Source organism: Alosa sapidissima, chromosome 20 (genome assembly GCF_018492685.1).
Source record: "Alosa sapidissima isolate fAloSap1 chromosome 20, fAloSap1.pri, whole genome shotgun sequence".
NCBI lineage: Eukaryota > Metazoa > Chordata > Actinopteri > Clupeiformes > Clupeidae > Alosa > Alosa sapidissima.
Genome location: NC_055976.1, coordinates 21,112,384 through 21,136,468, shown reverse-complemented (window position 1 = coordinate 21,136,468; position 24,085 = coordinate 21,112,384). Strand labels below are relative to the sequence as shown.

Genomic DNA, 24,085 nt, shown 5'->3' with positions numbered 1-24,085 from the left:
TTTTGCATTTTTATTGAGAGTTCCACTTCAGCATTCTTATTTCCACTAGAGGGCGCCGCCGTACTACGCAAACCAGAGCTCTGACGCAAACAATACTGGGGATCTTTGAATATCGCATAATAAAGTATAGCCTACATAACCATTTCTGGATGAATACCATTCGCCATAAAGTGTTCCCCCTAATTACTATGTATTATTGTTCACACACAAATCAAGTATAGCCTACACCCAAAACAGAAGGAGGAAAAAATGTACGTTCTGCAGGGGTCTGAAAGAATATCAAATCAAGGATTTCATAAAATGTGATTAATTGCGTCGACCTGGAACATTTTACTATTTAATTGACTTTGACCTTCAGTTCAAAGAACATAAAAGTGAATGAACATTGATATGTGTGTGCAGTGATGAACGACACAGAGAACTAACCAATGACAAGTCTTCTGTCAGTTACCGCGCATCTGATTGGGTACGAGCCCGGCGTGAGCGCATAATATGCTACTTATTCTGTGTCATTGAGCACCACATGGTCAACTTGGAGATCACTCACAGGTTAGTGATAATAATAAACGTGTTTTTTTTTTCCCACAAAGGTATTTTCACACTCATTATTCCGTTTCAATTGTGTTGTTCATATTAGCTCACGGAAGCAATCGGCCAATGAAATATGGTCGCATATGGAACTGCACATATGTTAATAGTTCTAACGTTACAGCTTCAAGTGAAACTTTCTGGCTCTCTTAAGGGGAAGTGTGTATTAAAATGTTAAAGGTTGGCGTTGTACATTGAAATTGTGTAAGGTATTGTGTTGTACAATGCACGCTACCTGTCAGATCGTCTTTGTTCATATTACTCCCCGGTGGTCAATAGGTCAATAGTGTCAGTTGATAGTAGTAGCCTATGCAGAGTTGGCGTCCATAACTTAAAGCGTGTCTGTTTCCTCTTTGACTGCAAAAGCACTTGCTTGCTACTGCTAGCAAATTCAATTCAGCTAAAGTAACTTGGGTGGAGCTTTCAGTTCAGTTGTTGTATCTAGCAAACCGTTAACCGTTTGTCTTTGTTACTGTTGAAAATAGAAATGCAAACCTTACAGTGGTAACGAATGTGTAATCAGGTTAATGATGTGACTTGAAACTACTGGACTGACAAAGGTGTTCAAAGCTGTTATATCAGAAGTCCTTTTAAATGTAAGGTGAGTGAGAGGGATTGGTTGACTCTTTTTCTGTAAAGTGATAGGGAATCTTGACCGATCGTTTGCGGGGTTACACGTTCTTGTGTGAGTAAGGGCTTGTCTTGTCAAGGTGACACAGGTAGTAGCCTGTGTGAATAGGCCTACAGAAACGATGATTCAAGGGAAAATTCAGCTGACACTTGACTTGAGGCTTTAATATTGACTGAAACAACCTGCTGTTTCGTGCCATAACAAGGCCAGGTCTCACTTTCTCTTTAAAACTAAAAAGTTCCTCATCCTCTTTTATATGATGATGATGATGATGATGACAGCAGGTTGATCTTGAGATTGAGAAATCAAGATGAATGTTTGAATTTAGTGAAATATGCAAATTTAGTGCAGTACTTACTAAAAAAAAGTCTGATCCACTACATAATGTCCTATAGTGAATAAACACTGTGTGGTGCATAGTGGGTGAATGGATGTTTCAAGCACAGGCTGAAACTCCTTAAAATCTCCAATGACATCCTGGAGTCAGTCCTTAAGTAGGCTAAATCTTGGTTAATTTCTGTTTCAACAGTGAAGTTGTGCAAGGACCTACAATCACATTCATCATCATTGCTGGGGGGGGGGGGTGGGGGAGTGACCAAAGTCTGTCTTTGTCCTTGCTCCTCAGACCCTTGTTGCTCAAGTTGTCTTCATTACTTAACATTGAATTCCCTCCAGCGTATGGAGGACACATGTTGGTCCTATTTGCACAACTCCTGTTACCGATTTCTTTGAGGCTTGATGTGTTAACTTGTCCAAAGGTGAACTGGACCTAGTTTTATGATGTTGAGTGGGTCATAGTTCAAGATTTTGGTGTCAGATCTGGGTGAAGGGTTGTGAGTGGACAGTACTCTCTTACATTTATACTTATACAAATAATTGCTTTACACTAATAGATTTTTATAGATCAATTCAGGGCTAGACAAGTCTCTAAATGCCCACCAATAACTTGCAAGCTTAAATTGATAACTTGATGAATGATTGTCAGACTATTTTCTTCATACAGCCCCGTCTTGCATGGCTCAAACTTTACATTATTGTTCTAATTGCATGCAAAGATTTTTCAACTTGTAGTTAGTTTATTGTTGTAGATATTAGAGTATTAGACAATATGAAAGTATGCTACAAAAGTAAGATTAAAAGTAATCTAATCTATTAATCTCTGATACATCCATGCATAGCTGCAGTTCAAAATCCGATAACGGGTTGCGTTTGAAGTACAACTAATGCTGTATACGAAGTGACCTTCAAACCACCTCAGTGAAGTTGATGTGTGCTTTTAGTGTTAATGTGACGCAACGTTGACTGCTGCAGGAGCTGTAGAATTTACAGTGTAAACACACACTGACTGAAAAAAGCCAGGTATGCAGTGGTGAGTCAGTTCGGTCGCGTTTTGGCAAACGCAGAGAGAGGAAGACAAAAAGGGAAGGCCAGCGCTCTGGGAACATGACTTTGGCTGCTGCGTCCACGTCTGACGGAGACAGGGTTGTCTTGTCTGCAGGACAGCTGTCCTTGTTACGCCTTTACTGGATAGACTTAGATTGTGAGTGCAGGGGGAACAGGGTGCGCAGACAGACAAGGCCGGTGTCAGCTAGCCGGCCCCACCATTACAAACTCTCACACACACATGTGTGCCCCTTTCTCCCCTGAGACATATGCCCCGCATGAATTGTGCTATGTGTCAGCCACCAGCTGGAGATTTGACCCAATCACCCTCCCTCCCCCGCACACACACACACACTCACACACACACTCACACACACACACACACACACACACACACACACACTTTCCCTCCTGCTTCACCGTGCTTTCCACTGGCACGTCACTCGGTTTTAAATAGTGTCCCTAGACAAGCCCCCTGTCCATGCTTCCTGTTAGGCTGGTGCTCTGTGGGGTGATTTGCTACCCCCTTGGCCCTCCCCGTCCTGTAGTCCATGTTTAGGTGGCGCTGGGCTGGGCTGAGTGGTTACCTTTGCCCTGGAAGCCTCTGAGGACATGGGGGACTGTGTGGAGAGGGATAGTGACAGTGTGATGGGATTCACTGGATGAAATGGCCCAAGGTGACTTCATGATGAAACTTGATCCAATCAGTGATCAGTGTGCAGTCAGTCTGCCTGTTGCCCTACTGTTTTAATGAACACACACACACACACACAAAGTGATAAGTCTGTGTCGATCCTTTGGATAGTGGGACAAAAAGTCTGATAATACTTGAGGGAGAGCCTGTATCACACATCCTCTCTTGTTTCAGTGCTTTGATTGGTCAACTTGCTCTCTCTTGTCCAATCAGAGCCGCAGAGGGGCGGGACGGGGTCTGACCTTTGAGTAGCCTGTCACCCCGGGGGGGTGGGGGGGGTATAGTGTCCCATCATCTACTATAACTTGACTGCTCAGTCTAGGAGCACAATTGCTGATTGATTTCAGTGGACCGGCAGACCAGTAGGAAGACAACAGGGTTCCCTTTCTTTAAACCTTCCCTTTTGGTTCAGGTGAGGTTCCTATGTGTGGTCTGGTCTGTGAACACAAGTGTGTATGTGTGTGTGTATGTGTGTGTGTGTGTGTGTATGTGTATTTCAGTTTCAGTGTGTATGCACGTGTGTAGTGTAAGGTCAGTGAGTCTGCCCATGAGAGTGTTATGGTCCAGTGCTGAAGCCGGTGGGCTGCCTGGGGTGCTGTTGTGATCGACCACATGGGGTGTCCACACTGCAGCAGCCACAGGTTATCTGTTGCTGTTCACATTTCCTTCCTGTGTAAAAGTGTAGCCTAGTTGTGCACATGCACTGTTTGCACATGTTTCAGGGGTTTGAGTGAACTCAAAGATCAGATTTGTGTGTGTGTGTGTGTGTGTGTGTGTGTGTGTGTGTGTCGTATGTAGATTAAATGCATCCAGCTACTGCAGATGCTGCTCACACTAGGAAAGGTGAATTGAGGAAGATGGTATGGTGAAGATGGTATAGCATTTGTTTCCCATTGTAAGCATTACTAGATATTTGGTCATGAGGTCACGCTTTTTGCTTTCTATAAAGTCATGTTCAGGGTTAGCCTAGAACATTTTGCATTTCATGTTGTTTTATTGCAGTCTCCTCTGTTGCTCTATAACACACACTTTGGAGATTGTTCAACCACACTTTCCATATTGACAGTCTAGATGGTTTTATCCATCAATGGACGTTTAACAGAGACGGGCCATTTCTTTCATACATTGCTGTCTTCTTATATGTGGCCTACACATTTTTTTATGTCAAAGGCTAATATTTAAAATGCCAAATATTTTTTCATGTCAACATGATATGAAATGCGTAGCAAGTGGATATGATATAATGGGAATGAATTAGCACAATAGTGCATGGAGGAGCAATGTGCTTTCCAGGCCTGCATAGACTAAGGGCCTGTCCACACGGAGACGCTTTTTAGGTTAAACGCAGAGGTTTTGCTTCGTCTTGGCCGAGCGTCCAAACGAATCCTGTAAACGAACTGCCCGAAACCGCACTTTTCTGAAACCTGGTCCCAGAGTGGAAAAATCTGAAACCGTAGCCCGCTTTTTAGGTTAAACACAGAGGTTTTGCTTCGTCTTGGCCGAGCGTCCAAACGAATCCTGTAAACGCACTGCCCGAAACCGCACTTTTCTGAAACCTGGTCCCAGAGTGGAAAAATCTGAAACCGTAGCCCGTTTGAATTCGTTTAGACAGCGAAACCGCACATCCTGCTTGCGTATCTATGATGTCATCGCCACACCTCAGCTGCCCTGGACTTGCACTTATAGTATTGCCTAACAATACTAGTTTTCATACATGACATTACCTACGATTACACTCCGTAAGATAAATATCACAACTGGTGCTGCGCAGCGCCGATAGCTTATGACTTGGTGGACTGAACACTGTTTTTCCCGGTGTTTTTTAATGCATTCTAGCTACTGTCAGTAACGCGAGAGAACTTAAGTTATTAGGATAGTGCGGTGTAAGTTTAGGCTACATTAATTTGTGCATAGTGCCAGTGTCATTCATTTATTTTACATGTCTTTCAACATATATACATGCATTCACAGTCGAGTGAAATCAGATATAAGCATACAAAGACGCTTAAAACTCACGTTAAGCCGATGGTAGCACACTGAATGCAAATGCGCGATTTGATGCAGGCAAACGTATTGACTGTTACTAACGAAGGTTTTATAGCAATATTATAAATGTGGCGACAGAATAGCCTAGAACTTGGGTAAGCCTTGCGTTTAGTAGCTTAATTGCGGTGATAGCCAAGACTAATGTGAATCACGGACTATCCTACAACCAAGAAAGTAAAGGTGATTAGTAGGCCTACCTGCGTTAGCCAAATAAAGGACGGGACTGCACCCTTCACAAACCGTAAAATAAAAGTTTATTAGTTTTACAGTTGACTACAGTTGACAGTTCACCATCAGTCCACACAAACAATTCTGGTTTCCTTGCACTAGCCATTTCGTCGTAGTCTATTCTGTCTGTTTGTAAAGCGCAAGTTTTGGTCAATTTCTGTAAAGAGACAGTGCCACCTATAGGCCTGGGGTATGAAGTAACGTGTTGAGTCGTGTTGAGTTGGATCCGTTTGGATGCAAATATTCTTGATACGGTTCCAGGGAAGACGGAGGAAAAAAAGATCGGTTTGGTACGTGTGGACTAGGCCTTAGACAGATGTACGGGAAATGTCACCGGGGCAATGTCACCCCTGCTCTTGCTGGGTTATAACAGTGCTGGTGTTACTGTGAGTCAGAGACCTTTGCCCCAGTCAGGAGAGACTTGCAGCTGACTAAGCAAGCTCATCAAATAGTATTGTCCTTGTACCGTAGGGTAATTCTTTTGTTTTTTCTGTCTTTCTTTTTGAGGTATGTGTGTGTGTGGAGGAGAGGTCATAGTCCAAAAGGTTGTAATCCAATGGTATTATTCTCTATAAAAAGACACTTTTACTGTAACTCATGTAGGCTCAAAGCCAGAATTGTATTATTGCTTGTGTTTCTTATTGTTCTCATGACAACACATAATCAACATTCCACTGTCACAATGAGCAGTACTAGACTTGATTCATCTTTACTTTTCCATACTGTGCAACTTCACTCAGACCGTAGTGTGTGTTGTGTGCTGTAACAGGCTGTGCGCAGTGTTGCCACACAATACAATTTAGGTAAGTGTTGAATGTTTAATTTTTTGGGAGTTCCCTTTGGCGTAATTAGAGGTGCGATGCTTCAGGTTTTGTGCTACCGCAGGAAATGTGTTAGTCAAGGTGGTTGGTCGGGGGTCTGGTATCGGTTGCCGTCCACCTGGGGTGGGGGGTTATGGTGTCGGTCAGACCGGTGGGGGTGGGGGGGTGTGGGTGCTGGCGTCTTGTTTGTGAGATACACTACAGACTCTGTACATTTAACAATTATTTATTAAACACTACATATTAAAGAAATAACCAGCTTCTCAAAATAACAGTTAACAAAGTAATAACACCTAACACACTATACAACAGTATTCAAATATTTCAAAATATTTGTGTAACTTGTGCAATTTAAACAAAGACTATTACAAACTATAGAAGAAAGTGCAAAACAACAAAATGTGCAAATGTGATCAGTCACTACTTCTGGCAGAGCTGACAACTATAGCATCGTTACAAGCCATCCTCCTTGGCTTTAAAAAGATAATTTCAAGGGCCCTTTGGTAATTGCACTGTTTTACTATTGGACCATTAATGCTTATCTTCATGCAGGCTGTCAGACTGTTGCCCTGCAGCCTGTTCCTCAAGTCTGTCCTAATCTATACACCGAGAGTGAATGAAGTTTAGATTATTTTATAGTTTTGTGTAATATGGATGGAATTTGAGCGCAGAGCGCTTTTTAATTTGGAGGCCGCTCTGTTCCGCTCCGATACTGCTCACACCACGAGACTGAGGCATGCCCAACTGTCTTCCTAATAAAACCAAGACTGTTAAATTTCAAAGATATTGGCCATATAGCCTAAGTTCGTTGATGGGGATGGAGTTAGCTAAATAATTTAGAAAGCATACGCGTAGGCACGGATGGGCCTGGACGGGCCTAGGCCCGTCTATTGTCAGTCTTGCCCGTCTGATTAGAGGGCTTTCCTTCGTTTACGCTCACCATCTTAAAAAGACGCGCAAGTCAACACTGTGCTGAGAACAGGTGGCTGTTTACTCAGCCGCTCCTCCGGTCAAATTCACGTCAGGTCAATTTCGCTCCCCGGTCCCAAAGAACTAAGAGCAACGGCAATATATTTCACTCAGAACATTTATTTTAAAAGACTGTAACACTGTGCAACAACAAACAAGCTTGGCAACGTTAATACATACATTGCTAAAAGAATACAGGCTTATCATCCACGTTTTACTTTAGCCTTCTACTTGATATGAAGCATATTCAAATTGCTCACGTTTTTCTTTGCTCTCCGTAGCACACCCTCATGTTTCTGCGAAATGTGTCCTCTTAGATTCCAAAATGAATCTTTACTCACTGGAACAGTGTCACCACCACATGGTTATTCTTGCTCTACAGTGTTAGTATCTAGTTGTTTTGTACGAATAGCACACTGACTTATCAGTTTCCTTTCTAACAGTAGCGTAGCCATAAATGTTCAAATGGGTGGGCACAGAAAAAACGGGTGGGCAAAGCAATTTTTATTGAGCATAAGAGAGGCCTAAATTAGATACACCATAGAAGAATTAATCATAGGCATGTTATATTTATGACATAAAACAGGAATTTATTGAACGCATTTGATCACAGCTGACAAATTATGCAGAAGCATTTTGAACTGGATCAAAACAATGCATGAATGTAGCTTCTGCGCCACTGCGCGTCATATGAAACCCAATTGAGACAATATATTGACCATGTTGGACAACTGCAAAGCCTTATTATAGGCATTCATGACATGAAAAGTGTAACTTTTCACCTGACAGTCAGGTGCCAGTCGCATCACAGCTGCCTGAGCCAGTCGCATCACAGCTCCTCTGCCTCAGGACAGTAGCAAAAGAGAGCGCGCGGCAAGACTACGAGACACGCAGTTAACAGCGTCGCCACAAAAGTACATGTGAATAGACAATAACAAAAGTACATAAAACAAACATGGCATACCTGAAATATAGGACAAAACAAACACATTAGACAGGGAGTGATCCAGTCGCATCACAGCTCCTGCCAATCAAACAGGTAAACCACGTTTAAATACATTCAGTCAATTCACCAGTATGAAGGTCTATAAGCTAACCTGACAATCACAACTGACAATTAAACGGAGCTGTGGCTGTTGCACAGGAAAAGAGGCTGACTTTGGTTTTCTGATAGGACCTTTGTGCTTGTGTGTTTTAAGGAATGTCTTCATAGACATTCCAGGTTTATTTCTAAAAGGTTGTTATTGGAAAGACATACTGTCGTTTCAAAATGCTGATTCAGAATAAGGGGAAGGGCTATCCTTTACTTTGTTTAGCCATCTTCACAGTGACCAGTAAAAATTTTGGAACCTGGAATGTAACATGTTGAATCTCACTGCTGCAAAAAATCTCACTTTTGCAGCAGTGGAAAACCTTTGGGAGTGTTCATTGTAGGAGAATTCCAGCGAATATTTTTCCCCCCACATAGATCTCATCAAGTACTGTTGGAGTTTTTCCTTTAAGTAGGAAAAAAGTAAATGTATTTTAAAAAGCATACTCTTAATTTCCCATCTCATCATTGATTAATTCACTATGGAAATCTTAACAGGTTTCTATCCAACTTTAACACGATATGGGGGTTGTTGGAGCAAGAAGTTAAGCTTCTTGTTGAGATGGTTTGGGTTTCACGTCAACAAGCTGTTGTTGGTGTTGAACAATACAATACAGATCACAAGATATCCATTACCGTGTTAGCAGTGGCACTTTGACAGAGTGGGGTATATTAAAAATGCAGTGTGTGTGTGTGTGTGTGTGTGTGTGTGTGTGTACAGACACAGACGCTGAGCGGCAGACACCATGCAGATGCCAGAGTTCATGAAGCAGTTTCGGCTGCCGGAGATGAATGAGTTGCGGGACTATCTGCACACTCTGTCCCCCAACACCATCGTGGGCATGAGTGCCTTCGCAGCTCTCTCCACCTTCTGGTACGCCACGCGGCCCAAGGCTCTGGAGCCTCCCTGCCATCTCTGGCAGCAGTCTGTGGAAATTGAGGTCAGTGTCCTTCCACAGGTTCATTATCATTATTGTGCATTATCTGTAGATGTGATCTCTCGCTCTGTTTTATTCAGGTCTATGTTTAGACCTACCAGACGGACTAATGGAAATTGTCAAAAGCTGGTTGTACTAAAGTAATTGACCTTTGTAATGGATTTGTTGTACAGTCAATAGAGAATAGTGTATAACTGCAAAGTAAACACTACAAGGTGATCTTGACCCTAACGGTACGTGGGTGTTGTAAAAATGATGACTGGGCCAATGCTGTTCCCCATCATGCTTAGCCTATGCAGCTAGCGAACAAATCATATCATAGTAGTCAACCGTAGTTAGAGAAGCTGTTGTGGGTATAGTGTAGCAATGTAGCAAATGCATGATAGTAATAATAGTGTCTTTGATATTAATGACACAGTTTGGCGGCAAGACATCTCAGACCTGACATGATGAAGCAATCCCATTTCATGGAAACGATGCAATTCAGCAGTATTCAGCAACATCACTGTGTTGAAAGGACCAGATATCCTATGCTGAGGCCCAGACATTAGTGTTTATTTCAGACATATCAAATGGCCACTTGGAAAATAATAACAATGCCAGACATATGAACTGGTCATAAATCCAGTCCTGCAAATGTGGAAGGTGATCATGCGTGCTGAGCAGACAGGTTTTTGTTCATCATTAGAATGGTGGACCACAAGAACCAATATGTCTAGTGCCGCCTGGGTCACTTTGCCATTGTACTCCTCTGTCTGGCTCCAAGGGGCTGAGGTTTGGAAGTTTTATTTTTCTGTTTTTCTCTTTGTCTTTCTTTCTTTCTTTCTTTCTTTCTTTCTTTCTTTCTTTCTTGCGTTTTCTTTCTTTCTTTCTTTCTTTCTTTCTTGCGGTTTCTCTCTTTCTTGCTCGCTTTAATGCATCTGTCAGGGCGGCGAGTATATCAGACGGTCAGTCCTTGTAGAGGGTGACAAGCTACTGACCTACTACTATGAGGACGCCAAGACCATGTATGAATTCTTGCTGAGGGGAGAGCGCGTGTCCAGTGAGTATACAGAAACCCAAACACACTCCCAGGCATTAGTAAAGAGTTTTGTGTTTACGTTTGTATAAAAACATAAGGATCATGTTTTATGCTAAATGCTCAAAGCAAACAAAGACAAATGCTCTACATTAAGAAATAGCCATGTTGAAACTGAATACAATGACCTTTGGGATAACAAACGTTTTGTTTGTTTGTTTTCTCCAGACAATGGACAATGTTTGGGAGCAAGGAAGCCCAAGCAGCCATATGAATGGCTGTCATACAAAGAGGTAAGACCACCAGCTAACATGTCAAAAGCAACATTTACCTTAAAGGCACACTATGCAAGATTTCCATCTTTACAAAGCAATTTGATGGTAAACAAACTTGTAATAGGCGAATCGTTCACCTAGCATAGCTGTACAGCATAGACGTAGCGAGTCACTACTGAGAAAACCAACCAACAGCAGAGTAAAATATAAATATATCACGACTCTAGAGGGAGATCTACAGTCGCCAAAAATACCTAAACCTGCATAGTGTACCTTTTGAAATAACAGCTTGAAAGTAATTTAGTGCCACACTGACTTAACATGGATTGGAGTCTTGGACATTATTGATGTATGCCAGGAATATGTAATGTTGTAGCAAGTACGAGTATGACCCATTTTGTCGCTTTAAGCAGCTAAGTTAACAACATTTGAGTCATTCATTCATTCATTCATTCATTCATTCATTCATTCATTCATTGTCCTGTATGTCATATTAAACCTGGGCTCTCTGTCTTGTGATGTGCTAGAGGGTAGAGGCAGATCCCTGGCCTGCATCACTATATTGTGTTGTTAAGTCTGAGTGCCTTTGTGGGTTCCTCTCTCCCTGTGTTGGCGGTCAGGTGGTGGACATGGCCGAGTGCTTGGGCTCCGCACTGCTCCACAGAGGTCACTCCAAGTCCAAGAACCCATACATTGGCATCTTCTCCCAGAACCGGCCAGAGGTAAGCACCCTTGTCCGTCAGCCGCTGCTAAATTTAGACCCTTTGTTGTCTGGCTTAAGCCCCCCCAGCGGCCTCCTACAGACCAGCAATGTTCCCTTGCAAACTGTTGGGTTTTGCGTAGAGATATCCCCATATTTATACCACACAATATTCACCAGCACGTTCATCCCACTCCCAGCTGGAACTCTCGCTACATGCATTTCCCTATCTGCTTGTCAGCATGTGTGTTAGGACAGTGGGAATTGGCCTGTAAAGTGGTGTATTGAATAGTATTTGAAGTCCTATGACCCCTTGTGTCCACAGTGGACCATGTCTGAGCTGGCCTGCTACACGTACTCTCTGGTGTCCGTCCCCCTCTACGACACACTGGGCACAGAAGCCATCGAGTACATCATTGACAAAGGTGAGTTAGTGACTGGCAAAGGCCAGTGTATTAGGAATCCTTGTATTTTAAAACTTGTATACATTTTTTCTTGTTAAGTAAAGGGCTACATGAGCATGCCCTTGTAATGTGACATTTTGCTTTCGGCCAACGAAGAGATGGGGGAACAAAAATGCAACAGCAAGTTAATGATTTCTTTATGGAAATCTAGACCACAAGAACAGACCTGAAAAACAACTCTAAACACTAACTAAAGCTTTCCTTGTGCTGAGCCAGCGGAATGATAGTGTGACCACCATAGATATATATGCAGTATATATATCTATGTGACCACCCCGTTGGTGGTTGTTTCTCTCATCAATAATAAAGCAGTTGCTATTAGCAGAGAGGTTAGCATCCGCTGGAAAAGCTTCTCAGAAAGGGAGAGATCCGTTTGCGCGCCATCTGTAAAGTAGATGATAAAGGGGGAGATGGACAGGATGCAGAGGTCCGAACATGGACATGGGAGAATCTCCTCATGCGTCCACTGCAAGCCCTTCTGATCCACGTGAGGTGTGTGATGGCCTCAGTGTGTCCTCTGGTTAATAATGTCCACTGGTGTGGACTGTGAGCACGGTGTTACAGTGCTCAATGGACCATTAAAGGTGCAGTCAGAGATATCGCAGGAAGTTTGTTTGTGTTTATGCTTATATTTAAATTTATTAGACGCTTTTGTGCAAAGATTTTTGTGCATTACTGTATGTTTTAACCAAGAACCAAAGGAAGCGTGCCAGAGAGGTAGCTTACCCCTGCCTTCTGTATTCCCCAAAAAAACTCAACGCAGGGTTTTGTTTTTGTTTGGGGGCAGGCTGCCCCCACTTTGTTTTCAGTTTCCTGAGCCTAAACAATCCCGTAAAAATCACTGACTGTACCTTTTAAAGCGTCTCCAGATATTGTCAAGCAGTATTGACATTTTTAGTTACTACTTTTAATGTATTCTTTAAAGTTGAGCTGGGTCTTGAGCACAAGGAATGTTATTACTTATAATTCCTTTTATGAGTACATGATGGCACTAAACCAGAGAGGGTAAAAGCGGAGCTAGTAATCAAGGATCTTTGGGTAAACTACTGAAACATGCTGGCGGTTTTCCATATTTCAGCATAGCCCCACATAGTGAAGCTACACTGCTTTACATGTTCATTTTTGAATTCATCTCCCCCGTGTCTTTCAGCCTCTATCTCTACGGTGGTGTGTGACGTAGCGGCCAAGGTGACGCTGCTGCTGGACAGCTTGGTGGGCAGGAAGCACTGTGTCAGCACCGTCATCATGATGGAGGATGTGGAGGCCGAGCTGCTGGAGAGGGGCAAGAAGAACAGCATAGAGATCCTCAGTCTCAAAGACGTCCTGGTGTGTGTTTGTGTTTGTGGTGTGCGCGTGTGTGTGTGTGCGCGCGCGCGTGTGTGTGCGCGCGCGCGTGTGTGTGCGTGTGCGTGTGTGTTTGTGTGTGTTTGCTCTTTTATCTCTACACACAATGTACTTTGTCACTTGCATACAGGATGGCAATTATAGATGACTAGGATGTTAGATCAATGTGTCTGTCCACACATTAACATCAGTTTGATGTGCAGCGGTTATGGGTGGTTGACCTTGACTGACCTTTCCAATGACCTGTCCTCTCTCCATCCCCTTCCTCTTCCCCACAAACCTACCAGGCTCTAGGCAAAGAAAAACGCAAACCCCCAGTGGTAAGTGTTTTTGTTATTCTGTCTGATTTGATGTTTTCATTGTAATTGATGGTGGGATGGTGTTGTGTTAGACTGACTTTTGTTAACTCTGACTTTAGCCCCCTATGCCTGATGATCTGGCAGTTATTTGCTTCACCAGTGGAACAACAGGTAGGACCTGATGACTTAGTAAAACACACAAGGGGTGTGTGTGTGTGTCTATCTGTCTATCTATCTGTCTGTCTGTCTGTCTGTGTTTCAGAGTAATTGTGTCAGGAAGGAAACTTACTTAAGTGTGTGTGTTTGAGAGTTATTGTGTCAGGGAGGAAAGTTACTCATGTGTGTGTCAATGTGTATGACTAAATTCTTTTGAAATAATTTTGGCATCAGCTGTGAGATCATAAATGTGTGGTTATCTAGATCCTCAAATATGTTTTGCTCAGGTGGTGCCTTTGCCATGTTTTGTGTGTCTGAGAAGCTTCATGTCTCTTTGGTTTGTAAATCTGCCTTTGAAATTCTAAGTGAGCCAAATACAATGCGCCACCTCTCATTGGCTTAGATCCTGGTGCCATATCCACTTCTTCACTGCCATTGGTTAAAGCTGAAATCTACTTCCTTGTTCTCTCTTTCTGCCCTTCAGGGAACCCAAAAGGAGCAATGCTCACTCACAAGAACGTTGTGTCTGATTGCTCTTCATTCATGAAGATTATAGAGGTAAACAAATATCAGTTAACTAGATTTAAGTTACTTGAAATATAAGCTAGTGTCCACTGTCTATAAATCAGAAGGGAGTTTCAATGCAAATTAGAAGTGAGTTCAGAAAAGGCTTCAGGTAAATGACCTGGTCACCTGTGTTTTTACCCTGCAGTGTGTTGTTTAGTATCAACACATTTTAGAGGATGTCCTTGCATATAAATGCAGGACATAGCCTTTAACCCACTTAACTTCTATTGCCCTGATGAATTTCCAAATCTGTCTTGTGAAATTTGAGTTTACACCACAGTGCCCTTCACACAGATAAAGAGATGATGAGTTATAAATAAAAAAATGAAAATGGTCATTCCAGTACAAACACACACACACACCTTTTCACTACTTCCTTGTGTCAAACCACACAATGCTAGATAGTTTTCAGTTACCAAAGTCAGTTTTAGTTCCTGGTTCCATCTGGTTCCTCCTTCTCTTTATAAAGGCTGTGATATCTCTCTGTAAGGGGCCCTGACATTTTGCCCTCCCTCGAAGTGGTGTGATTATTTCCTGAGATTCTTCAGTACATGTGCCTGGCCCCTCTCTGTAATGTCGGCAATATCACCCTAAATCAATATCCCAATACTGTCATTTTAGATATTTACATCCGTATGTGTACATTTAAAGGAAATAAACATAATACTCCTTTATTGCACGTTTTCATCATGAGTACATCAGTATGTGTACATTTAAAAGAAATAAACACTACTCCTTTATTGCACATTTTCATCTAAAAATCAACTCTGTGTTATGGAGAAATAGTCAGTAAGAGACTATTATTTGTATGTTCTGCAGTGTTTTTATTTTTTTATTATTTATTTATTTATTTTCAGAAAAGCTGCCCGATATCCAGCAGCGACGTCCACGTCTCTTACCTGCCCCTGGCCCACATGTTTGAGAGAGTCGTACAGGTTTGTAACCGCACATTCTCCTCAGTCCAGCTCTCTGCTCCTGAACCACGCTCGGCCCTTTCTGACCCGTGCTCTGCTCCTGAGCCACGCTCGGCCCTTTCTGACCCGTGCTCTTCTTCATGTGCCCCCAGGGGGTGATGTTGGCCCACGGGGCCAGCATTGGGTTCTTCCAGGGGGACATCCGGCTCCTGATGGACGACCTGGCTGCCCTGAGGCCCACTGTCTTCCCCACTGTCCCCCGGCTGCTCAACCGCATTTACGACAGGGTGAGTACGCCACGCCAGCTGCAGCTGTAGCTGTAGGCATTGATATTTGTGTGAGTTTTATGAGCATTTTGTCAGTTTGTGTGTGCCTTGGCTCATCACAGAGGTCTAGTTTAGAAACCTCATTGTAACTCAGTAATGAAATCTTAGCCCTATGCTTTATGTAAGGGATAATGTATAGAATGCCGGTCATTTTTGGGAATATTTAAAATATAATAATGGTGTTTAAATATTAAAATGTATTCACATCAAGGACCTGCATTTGGATGTTCAGTGCCTTTGTTTAGTCTTTTCTTTGGTGTTTGATTAACATTGATCTGTCTCTGTCCGACAAGTAGACCACAGTTCTGTTTAAAATTCATGTAGATATTTCATTATTTGTTCCACATTGGGTTAGTTTGGGCACAAGTACTTACTTAAAACCATGGTTGAGAGAGTGAGTAATAGACAGTATACAATTGAGAAATTCACACATATTAATGTGCTTAAGCAATATGGCATGAGTGAGCGTGGCGTTGAGTGATGACAAGCTGTTAAACGCTCGTCATGACTTATGGAATGCCTCTTGTAGATGAATAAATAGTTCGACCGGATCTGTTTATATATGACAAGTTGATTCATAAACACGAACTGTTCCTGTGCTGTACTGTAGGTCCACGGACAGGCTAGCTCGCCGGTCAAGAAGTGGCTGCTGGGCTTTGCCTCCCGCAGGAAGGAGGCGGAGATGAACAGCGGCATCATGAGGAACAACAGCATATGGGACAAGATCATCTTCAAGAAAGTGCAGGTACTGTACGCCCTGCTCTGTTCCGCAGCAGCACCCTGGCACATGCTTGATACCCTACTTCTGTGTAAAGGAAACAGTTGGGTGGTGAAACTGGTTCGACTTCAGTGGTTGAAATTCCTGACGAGTCACCTTCCGTCTGTGGCCTTGGCGAGCTAAGCTAAGCCACTCCACCTAGCTGATTTGGCTTTCAGGGTATTGTGCTCTTGGCTTTTGTTCTGCTTTGACATCAGTGTCGGCCCATTTCATATAAACCCAAAACACGAAAGTCCAGTTAAGTAGCTCTGTGTCGTTCTACGGGGAGATGGATGGCATGCATGCAGAGGAAGAGCTCATCGAGCATCCCAGACTGGTTTGGAGACCAGGGTTCCCACGGCTCATGACATTTCTGGAATATCATGGAATTTTGGAAAGTCTATTACAGGAAAGTCAGGGAATTTTATTCATTTTTGGGGTAAAGTCATGGAATATCAGGGAATTTTGTTGTAACAGTTTAAAATGTACTTGCCAAAATACATTAATAATTATAGTTCCATGCAGAACTGGTGCATATCTTTATTTGCTTTACTGCTTCCTTGAGTATCCCAACTTTGTTTATTCATCTCTCACTTTAAAAAGTCAAATATTCTTGAACGCTATACATTAGTAAATAGTATAGTAAGTCATGGAAATTCAGTTTTTGTCAGGGAAAAGTCATGGAATTTTACATTTGACTTAGAGTGGGAACCCTGGTAGACTCATCTGCACCCCCCACACCCACCTTTAAACACACACACACACACACACACACACACACACACACACACACACACACACACACACTCTGCCCGCAGACCACACTGTCCAGAGTCTGACTCCAGACCTGCACGCCGGGCTCACTCTGGACTTCCAGGTGGACTCTGACCCCACTCTCACCACCTAACGCCTCATCAGTCCAGCCCAGTCATTCTTTCTTTCTCTTTCTCTCTCCCTCCCTCTCTCTTTCTCTCTCTCCCTCCCTCTCTCTCTCTCTCATTTGGATGCATGGCTGCCTGTTTGTGTGTCATGTGACCCAGGGTAACGAGACCATTTGTTTCCATGGCACCAGGCCAGAACAAAACTTCTAAACGTCTGTCCATTTTAAAGGAACTTGTGAAATCTGATGACACCTGAAGTAGTGTGGTGACTCGTGAAGCACTTTATGATCTCAGCCCTCAGGTGAATTATTGACTAGGTGTAAAGGTATGAGGATAAGCCTTGGTTTGTGTTTAAAGCCTCCAGGGTGATATTGTCATTTGCATTACCAGTTTGTGATCCACATCAGCTGAGCGAGCGTCCCAGCTCAGTCATTTGCATTAGGTGTCATTTTCACCTGTAGGAAGATGTCTTTCTCCAATACAGAGCAGTGCTAAAGGCCTAGATTCACAAATGCTTTTACAGCACTTGAGACTGCCGTAACTTGGTCAGTCGTATGTCAGTAATGGCAGCAGTGGCATTGCACAAGGACAATGCAATATAAAATTCCCATGGATAAATCACTTGGACTATTCATGCTTTAGGGTTTAGTTAGTGTAGTTACTGTGCCTCCTTTGATTGTGTGTACTGTGTGTGTTTGCTGCCCCCTGCAGGCCAACCTGGGCGGCCGCGTGAGGTTGATGCTGACTGGTGCTGCTCCCGTGTCTGGCACTGTACTCACCTTCATCCGAGGTGCTCTGGGCTGCCAGGTGAGTCCCTTGTCCAATGACCACACAATATGCCAGACTTTTCTAATAGACTCCCATGGACGTTCACATGTCGGACTCATTCCTCGCATTCCTGTATCTTATACTGTAGATGACCACAGTGGCTAAGGTTGTTTCTCACAGCTGTTATCACAGGGCCTCACAGGAACTTTATGGAGTGGGCGCAAAGTCTGTGATAAGGCGCCTTCACTTGTGATGCTGTGCAGGTTGCAGCCTTTCATGTTGAACATGTGAGACACGGTTGTTTTTGTGTGTGACCTGGTGCTGCCCATGCATGGTGTGTTGACTGATTTCCTCTTGCTCACAGTTTTATGAGGGCTATGGACAGACAGAGTGCACAGCAGGGTGTACTATCACACTCCCAGGAGACTGGACAGCAGGTACACACACACACACACACACACACACACACACGTATGCTCAGATGTGTGTGCATAAACACACACCTCAGAGGGCTGTATGCATCTGCCTTTCCTTCCACTGATGCAACACACAATTTGCAGATTGGCATCAGCTCCCTGTGTATGCTTGCCTGTGTCTAATGTTCATGTTTTTTTTTTCCCTCAACACACAGGGCATGTTGGAGCACCCCTTCCTTGTAACGACATAAAACTGGTGGATGTTGCTGAGATGAATTACTTAGCTGCAAACGGAGAGGGAGAGGTCTGTGTCTGTGTGTGTGTGTGTGTGTGTTTGTGTGCATGCGTGCCTGTGGGCGCTTTTAGGCTCATGGGTGCATTTATTAAAATGGTTTTGCTCTGTTGCTGCCTTTTTTTGTATATTATTATTAAGTATGGTTCTCTCTGGCCCCACAGGTGTGTGTGAAGGGACCAAACGTGTTCCAGGGCTACCTGAAGGACCCAGAGAAGACTGCGGAGGCCATCGATGAAGACGGCTGGCTCCACACAGGAGACATCGGCAAATGGTTACCGGTGAGTGAGCCCCAACACTCACACTTGTTTTGTTTTGTTTTGTTTGGTTTGGTTTGGTTTGTTTTTTTATAAAACACGGCCTAATTGTAATGTAAAAAACATGGCTAATGTGAACACAGATTCAGATAATTCATCCTTTCAGTCTAGCCTGTTGGGGGTTGGGGTTGGGGGTTGGGGTTGGGGTTGGGGGGGGGGGGGGGGGGGCGTTGGTGGTTAATGGTAATGGCAGTAAAAGGGGCAGCCGTGGCCTACTGGTTAGGGCTTCGGGCTTGTAACCGAAGGGTTGCTGGTTCGATCTCCGACCCAGTAGGAAAAACGTGGGCGGGGGAAGTGGTTGAGCACTGCTCTCCCATGCCCACATCCACGGCTGAAGTGCCCTTGAGCAAGGCACCTAACCCCTCACTGCTCTCCCATGCCCACATCCACAGCTGAAGTGCCCTTGAGCAAGGCACCTAACCCCTCACTGCTCTCCCATGCCCACATCCACAGCTGAAGTGCCCTTGAGCAAGGCACCTAACCCCTCACTGCTCTCCCATGCCCACATCCACAGCTGAAGTGCCCTTGAGCAAGGCACCTAACCCCTCACTGCTCTCCCATGCCCACATCCACAGCTGAAGTGCCCTTGAGCAAGGCACCTAACCCCTCACTGCTCTCCCATGCCCACATCCACAGCTGAAGTGCCCTTGAGCAAGGCACCTAACCCCTCACTGCTCTCCCATGCCCACATCCACAGCTGAAGTGCCCTTGAGCAAGGCACCTAACCCCTCACTGCTCTCCCATGCCCACATCCACAGCTGAAGTGCCCTTGAGCAAGGCACCTAACCCCTCACTGCTCTCCCATGCCCACATGCACTGCTGAAGTGCCCTTGAGCAAGGCACCTAACCCCTCACTGCTCTCCCATGCCCACATCCACAGCTGAAGTGCCCTTGAGCAAGGCACCTAACCCCTCACTGCTCTCCCATGCCCACATCCACGGCTGAAGTGCCCTTGAGCAAGGCACCTAACCCCTCACTGCTCTCCCATGCCCACATCCACAGCTGAAGTGCCCTTGAGCAAGGCACCTAACCCCTCACTGCTCTCCCATGCCCACATCCACAGCTGAAGTGCCCTTGAGCAAGGCACCTAACCCCTCACTGCTCTCCCATGCCCACATGCACTGCTGAAGTGCCCTTGAGCAAGGCACCTAACCCCTCACTGCTCTCCCATGCCCACATCCACAGCTGAAGTGCCCTTGAGCAAGGCACCTAACCCCTCACTGCTCTCCCATGCCCACATCCACGGCTGAAGTGCCCTTGAGCAAGGCACCTAACCCCTCACTGCTCTCCCATGCCCACATCCACGGCTGAAGTGCCCTTGAGCAAGGCACCTAACCCCTCACTGCTCCCCGAGCGCCGCTCTAGCAGGCAGCTCACTGCTCCGGGTTAGTGTGTGCTTCACCTCACTGTGTGTTCACTGTGTGCTGTGTATGTTTCACTAATTCACGGATTGAGATAAATGCAGAGACCAAATTTCCCTTACGGGATCAAAAGAGTATATATACTTATAACAGATAGTGATTAGGCTATGAAAATTGCTGTGAAAATTATATTTATTGAAAGTAAAAAATGATATGTTTTTGTGTGTGTGCACAGAATGGAACGTTGAAAATTGTGGACCGAAAAAAGCACATCTTCAAGCTGGCCCAAGGAGAGTACATCGCCCCGGAGAAGATCGAAAACGTCTACATCAGGGCCGACGCTGTCGCACAGGCCTTCGTTCACGGAGACAGTCTACAGGTGGGAGCCACAGCAGTGTCTTGTCATAGCAGTAGTCTCATGGGTATCCCCTTTACATGTCTAACGATTAGGAATTGGATCTAAAGCACTATACATTTCTGTGTTGCTCAAGTGCCTAATATGTGCTACCAATAACACACATTATCTTAGCACATCATTTTTAAATGAATATACAGTACAATTAATATACGATCATTTGATCTGGATGCACCCTGCACTTTTAACTGCAGCTTAATATCACATACATGTCTGCCTCGCTAGTTTTGTCCTCTGCTTCGTCCATTGTCCATGTACCTGTGTGTGTTTTTTTTCTGTTTATGTAACCATGTTTTTTGTATTTATGTATCTATGTGAAAGCTGTAAAGTGTCTTTGAGTGTCTTGAAAAGTGCTATACAAATTAAATGTATTATTATTATTATTATTATTATTATTATTATTATTATTATTATTATTATTATTATTACAATTAGCAAGGCACTGACCAGGCTTTGGTTATTGTTGTCTGTTTAGTGATGTTTACCTCCTTTTGTAAGTATTATCTGTGTATGTAAACCCAACAGTCCTGCCTTGTGGCTATCATCGTGCCAGACCCTGAAATCTTACCCAAATGGGCTCAGAAGAGAGGCCATAATGGATCATATGATGAGCTTTGCAAAAACAAGGTCTGTTGTTATTTCATCTTGAACACCCAAGCCGATTAGTCCTAGTACACTTGAAGCATTGCTTTATGAGAAATGTCAAGTTCTGAAATTCTGATGATCAGACATTTTTGTTTGCGTGTTCTTTGCCATGTAGGAAGTAAAGAAAGCTATTTTGGAGGATATCTTAAAGCTAGGCAAAGAAGGAGGTCTAAAGTCTTTCGAGCAGGTGAGTGTCCTTGATGATACAAGTCTAGAATTTTAATTCATTTCTTTTCAGTTGTAAAACGTTAAGGATTCAAGTGTGTTTATGCTGTGGAACAAAGCTGTGTTGGGCTGCTTTTGGCTATTCTCCTGACCTTTCTAGTTTTTTAAGGTCAGGTCCCACACATTGATTATGCATTAGTGGAGATGGAGACTTAAAAAAAAAAGTTTAGTCTACGACCAGACTTAATCCATGTATGGGAATCCTATCCATAATTTCACTAAATTAAGATCTTAATATGGTATAGTATTTGGCCTTTTAAAGGATCGTTATGAGCTTTTAAAGCTGAATGTTTGAATCTTATCCATACCATATGTTGTCTAACACACATGCTTTTGCTGGTCAGGTGAAAGACATTAGCCTGCACAATGAGATGTTCTCTGTGGAAAATGGCCTCCTCACTCCAACCTTCAAAGCCAAGCGGACCGACCTCAAGAACCACTTTCGAGACCAGATTGACGAGCTCTACTCCAAGATCAACATGTAGATGATAGTGGGGAACCAGAACAAAAGGCAAAGCAGGAACTTTTTAAAAGGGAGCCTCCTCAGGGAACACTTTATCGTTTTGTCTGGTCTCTGGACACACAGTGACCACAGGACTGTGTCTCTCATGAACGAATAAAATTAAATGAAGATCCAAAAGGAGCAGGGACAAGTCGGCTATTTATGAATCCTCTGCCCTTAAACCGAAAGTCATATGTTTTTTTTTTGTTTGTTTTTTAAAAAAAAACAAATGTATTTATTTTTTCATATAATATGACATACACATAAACTGTAAGACACATAGACATGTGTGGTAAGGCACATAGACATGTTTGCACCAAAGTGCTTTCAGCTTCAGGTAGACCACTCCTATGAATGAGAACAACTACCTGTCTGATAACTCCAAAAATACATATGAAAATGTATTCTAATGGTTTAACTAAAAATGCACTCACCATCATTCAAAACCAAATATGTGGCAAGGGAGAAGATTTCCCTTTTACCTCTAATGTAATGTAATGTTGAACTTAATCTCCTCTTCTCTCCTGATGGATCATTGTCCAGGTCAGTTGAATAATGTCCAGTCATTAATTCCACATTAAGTGGAAGGTCTGGTGAGTAGGTAGTTAAACAGGGTGCAAAAGTTAATAATACTGGACTGTATCTGTTTGTGGTTTGTACTTTGACTTTTCGGAAAGTCCTACATTGTTTGTTTCCCTGATTTAAGTCCTCACACCATGCGCCCTACTACGCTGTTTTGTTAGGATCTATCAATATTTGATATCAATGCCGTCTCTTTCCAGGAATGAATTAGGTGCATGTCAAATTTGTGCCACGTGTTGTCTTTGCGTTTCATGCCACACTAGGCTATCTTTGACAAACAGCATTGTCAGCCATATTTGTTATTAGCCTGTCTTTCTGGAAATCCAAATTCCCTGTTAATTGATTTCAATTGAAACATTCCTCAGTTCTTAACCAACACAAGTGGTATGTCCGAGGGGAGCAACCGACATGCGCCCAGAGCTGTGTAACTCACTATTGCAACAGCAGGCCTGGCCATTTGAAGCTCTCTCTGGTTTGGTGGCTACAGCAGTCATGAGCAAAGTATTCAATGCCTTTTTTATTATTATTATTATTATTATTATTATTATTATTATTGTGACCACAACAAAGTAGATGATTAATCCTTACATATATCTATTGGAGTATCTGTGGAGAGAGATTTAGCAACTTGTAAAACATTGTTTCTGCACAGGTACACAGTATACCTGTCCATTATAGACATTCATAATGATGTATTGCCTTAGTTACCTCAACAGTGGTCACCAGTTTTTGCTTCTGACTGACAGATATGCACATTTTCAGTGCTGTTGTATTGAGATTGTATTATTGAGGACAGCAGTGTTGAACCATATGCCTCATGATTTGTGAGAGAGGAAAGGCTGCATGTTTGTAAGATATGCTAGTGTGGTTTTATCCATGGAAATTGAAGGGTTTTTTTCATTTGTTGATGGAGTCTGTAACTAAAACTCTTGTCATAGTGAAGTTCAGTGAAATCTCTCTTTGGAGATATTTTAAAGCAACAGGGAAATACTAAATATGTTGGGCCGTCCATTTTGTAACGGACACTTTTATGAAGGGAATTTAGGTGTAAAATTACCAACACTTGATAATATGATAACTGTCAATGGTTGAAATACAACAACTGATCTTTAGGTATGAATTCTGTTAGTTCTGTTTCTGTGTGTATTAAACATATGTGCACTGTTAATAGTGCATACAATTTTGTGATTGACACAGCTAATAAATACCATTCAGATGTCATGGGTGTCTGTTGTAATCTATATGAACTCTGATATTTTCAGTTATGGAAATAGTTGTACAACCTCTTTTCAGAAAACTCACTGCATGTAAAAAAAAAAGCTCATTAGTTTTAATGCAGAAAATGTCAAAGGTAAACACAAACTTTGGTGGATTACATTTAAAATATTTAATGAAAACATTCTCCTATCCTAAAGACAACTCACATCAATGGTTTACCCTTGCCATGTTCTATAGCACAGATGGTATGAAATA

The 24,085-nt window shown here is 43.1% G+C and overlaps 1 protein-coding gene across 3 annotated transcripts; it reads left to right on the top strand.

The window, feature by feature from the left end:
* Positions 1–446: 446 nt before the first annotated feature.
* On the top strand, positions 447–23,833 carry LOC121694375 (long-chain-fatty-acid--CoA ligase 1-like). Of its 3 annotated transcripts, none has more exons than XM_042074522.1 (21): positions 447–549; positions 9,172–9,391; positions 10,316–10,430; positions 10,635–10,699; positions 11,302–11,403; positions 11,707–11,806; positions 12,996–13,171; positions 13,477–13,509; positions 13,608–13,659; positions 14,129–14,202; positions 15,069–15,146; positions 15,278–15,412; positions 16,062–16,196; positions 17,801–17,896; positions 18,222–18,294; positions 18,489–18,577; positions 18,730–18,846; positions 20,479–20,622; positions 21,184–21,285; positions 21,419–21,490; positions 21,873–23,833. In XM_042074522.1, the coding sequence occupies exons 2-21, from the start codon at positions 9,197–9,199 to the stop codon at positions 22,011–22,013; spliced, it is 2,094 nt and encodes a 697-aa protein (XP_041930456.1). In that variant the 5' UTR covers positions 447–549; positions 9,172–9,196; the 3' UTR covers positions 22,014–23,833. The 3 variants fall into 3 exon arrangements, with proteins under 3 accessions (XP_041930456.1, XP_041930457.1, XP_041930455.1); XM_042074523.1 differs by lacking the exon at positions 447–549 and adding an exon at positions 3,613–3,708; XM_042074521.1 differs by lacking the exon at positions 447–549 and adding an exon at positions 6,230–6,373.
* Positions 23,834–24,085: the final 252 nt, after the last annotated feature.

Excerpts from the sequence above, each read along its gene's own strand:
- LOC121694375 (XM_042074522.1), top strand. The coding sequence starts at position 9,197 with ATGCAGATGCCAGAGTTCATGAAGCAGTTTCGGCTGCCGGAGATGAAT. Across the intron at positions 10,700-11,301 it reads AATGGCTGTCATACAAAGAG|GTGGTGGACATGGCCGAGTG; the intron begins GTAAGACCACCA and ends GTTGGCGGTCAG. Across the intron at positions 13,172-13,476 it reads TCAGTCTCAAAGACGTCCTG|GCTCTAGGCAAAGAAAAACG; the intron begins GTGTGTGTTTGT and ends CAAACCTACCAG.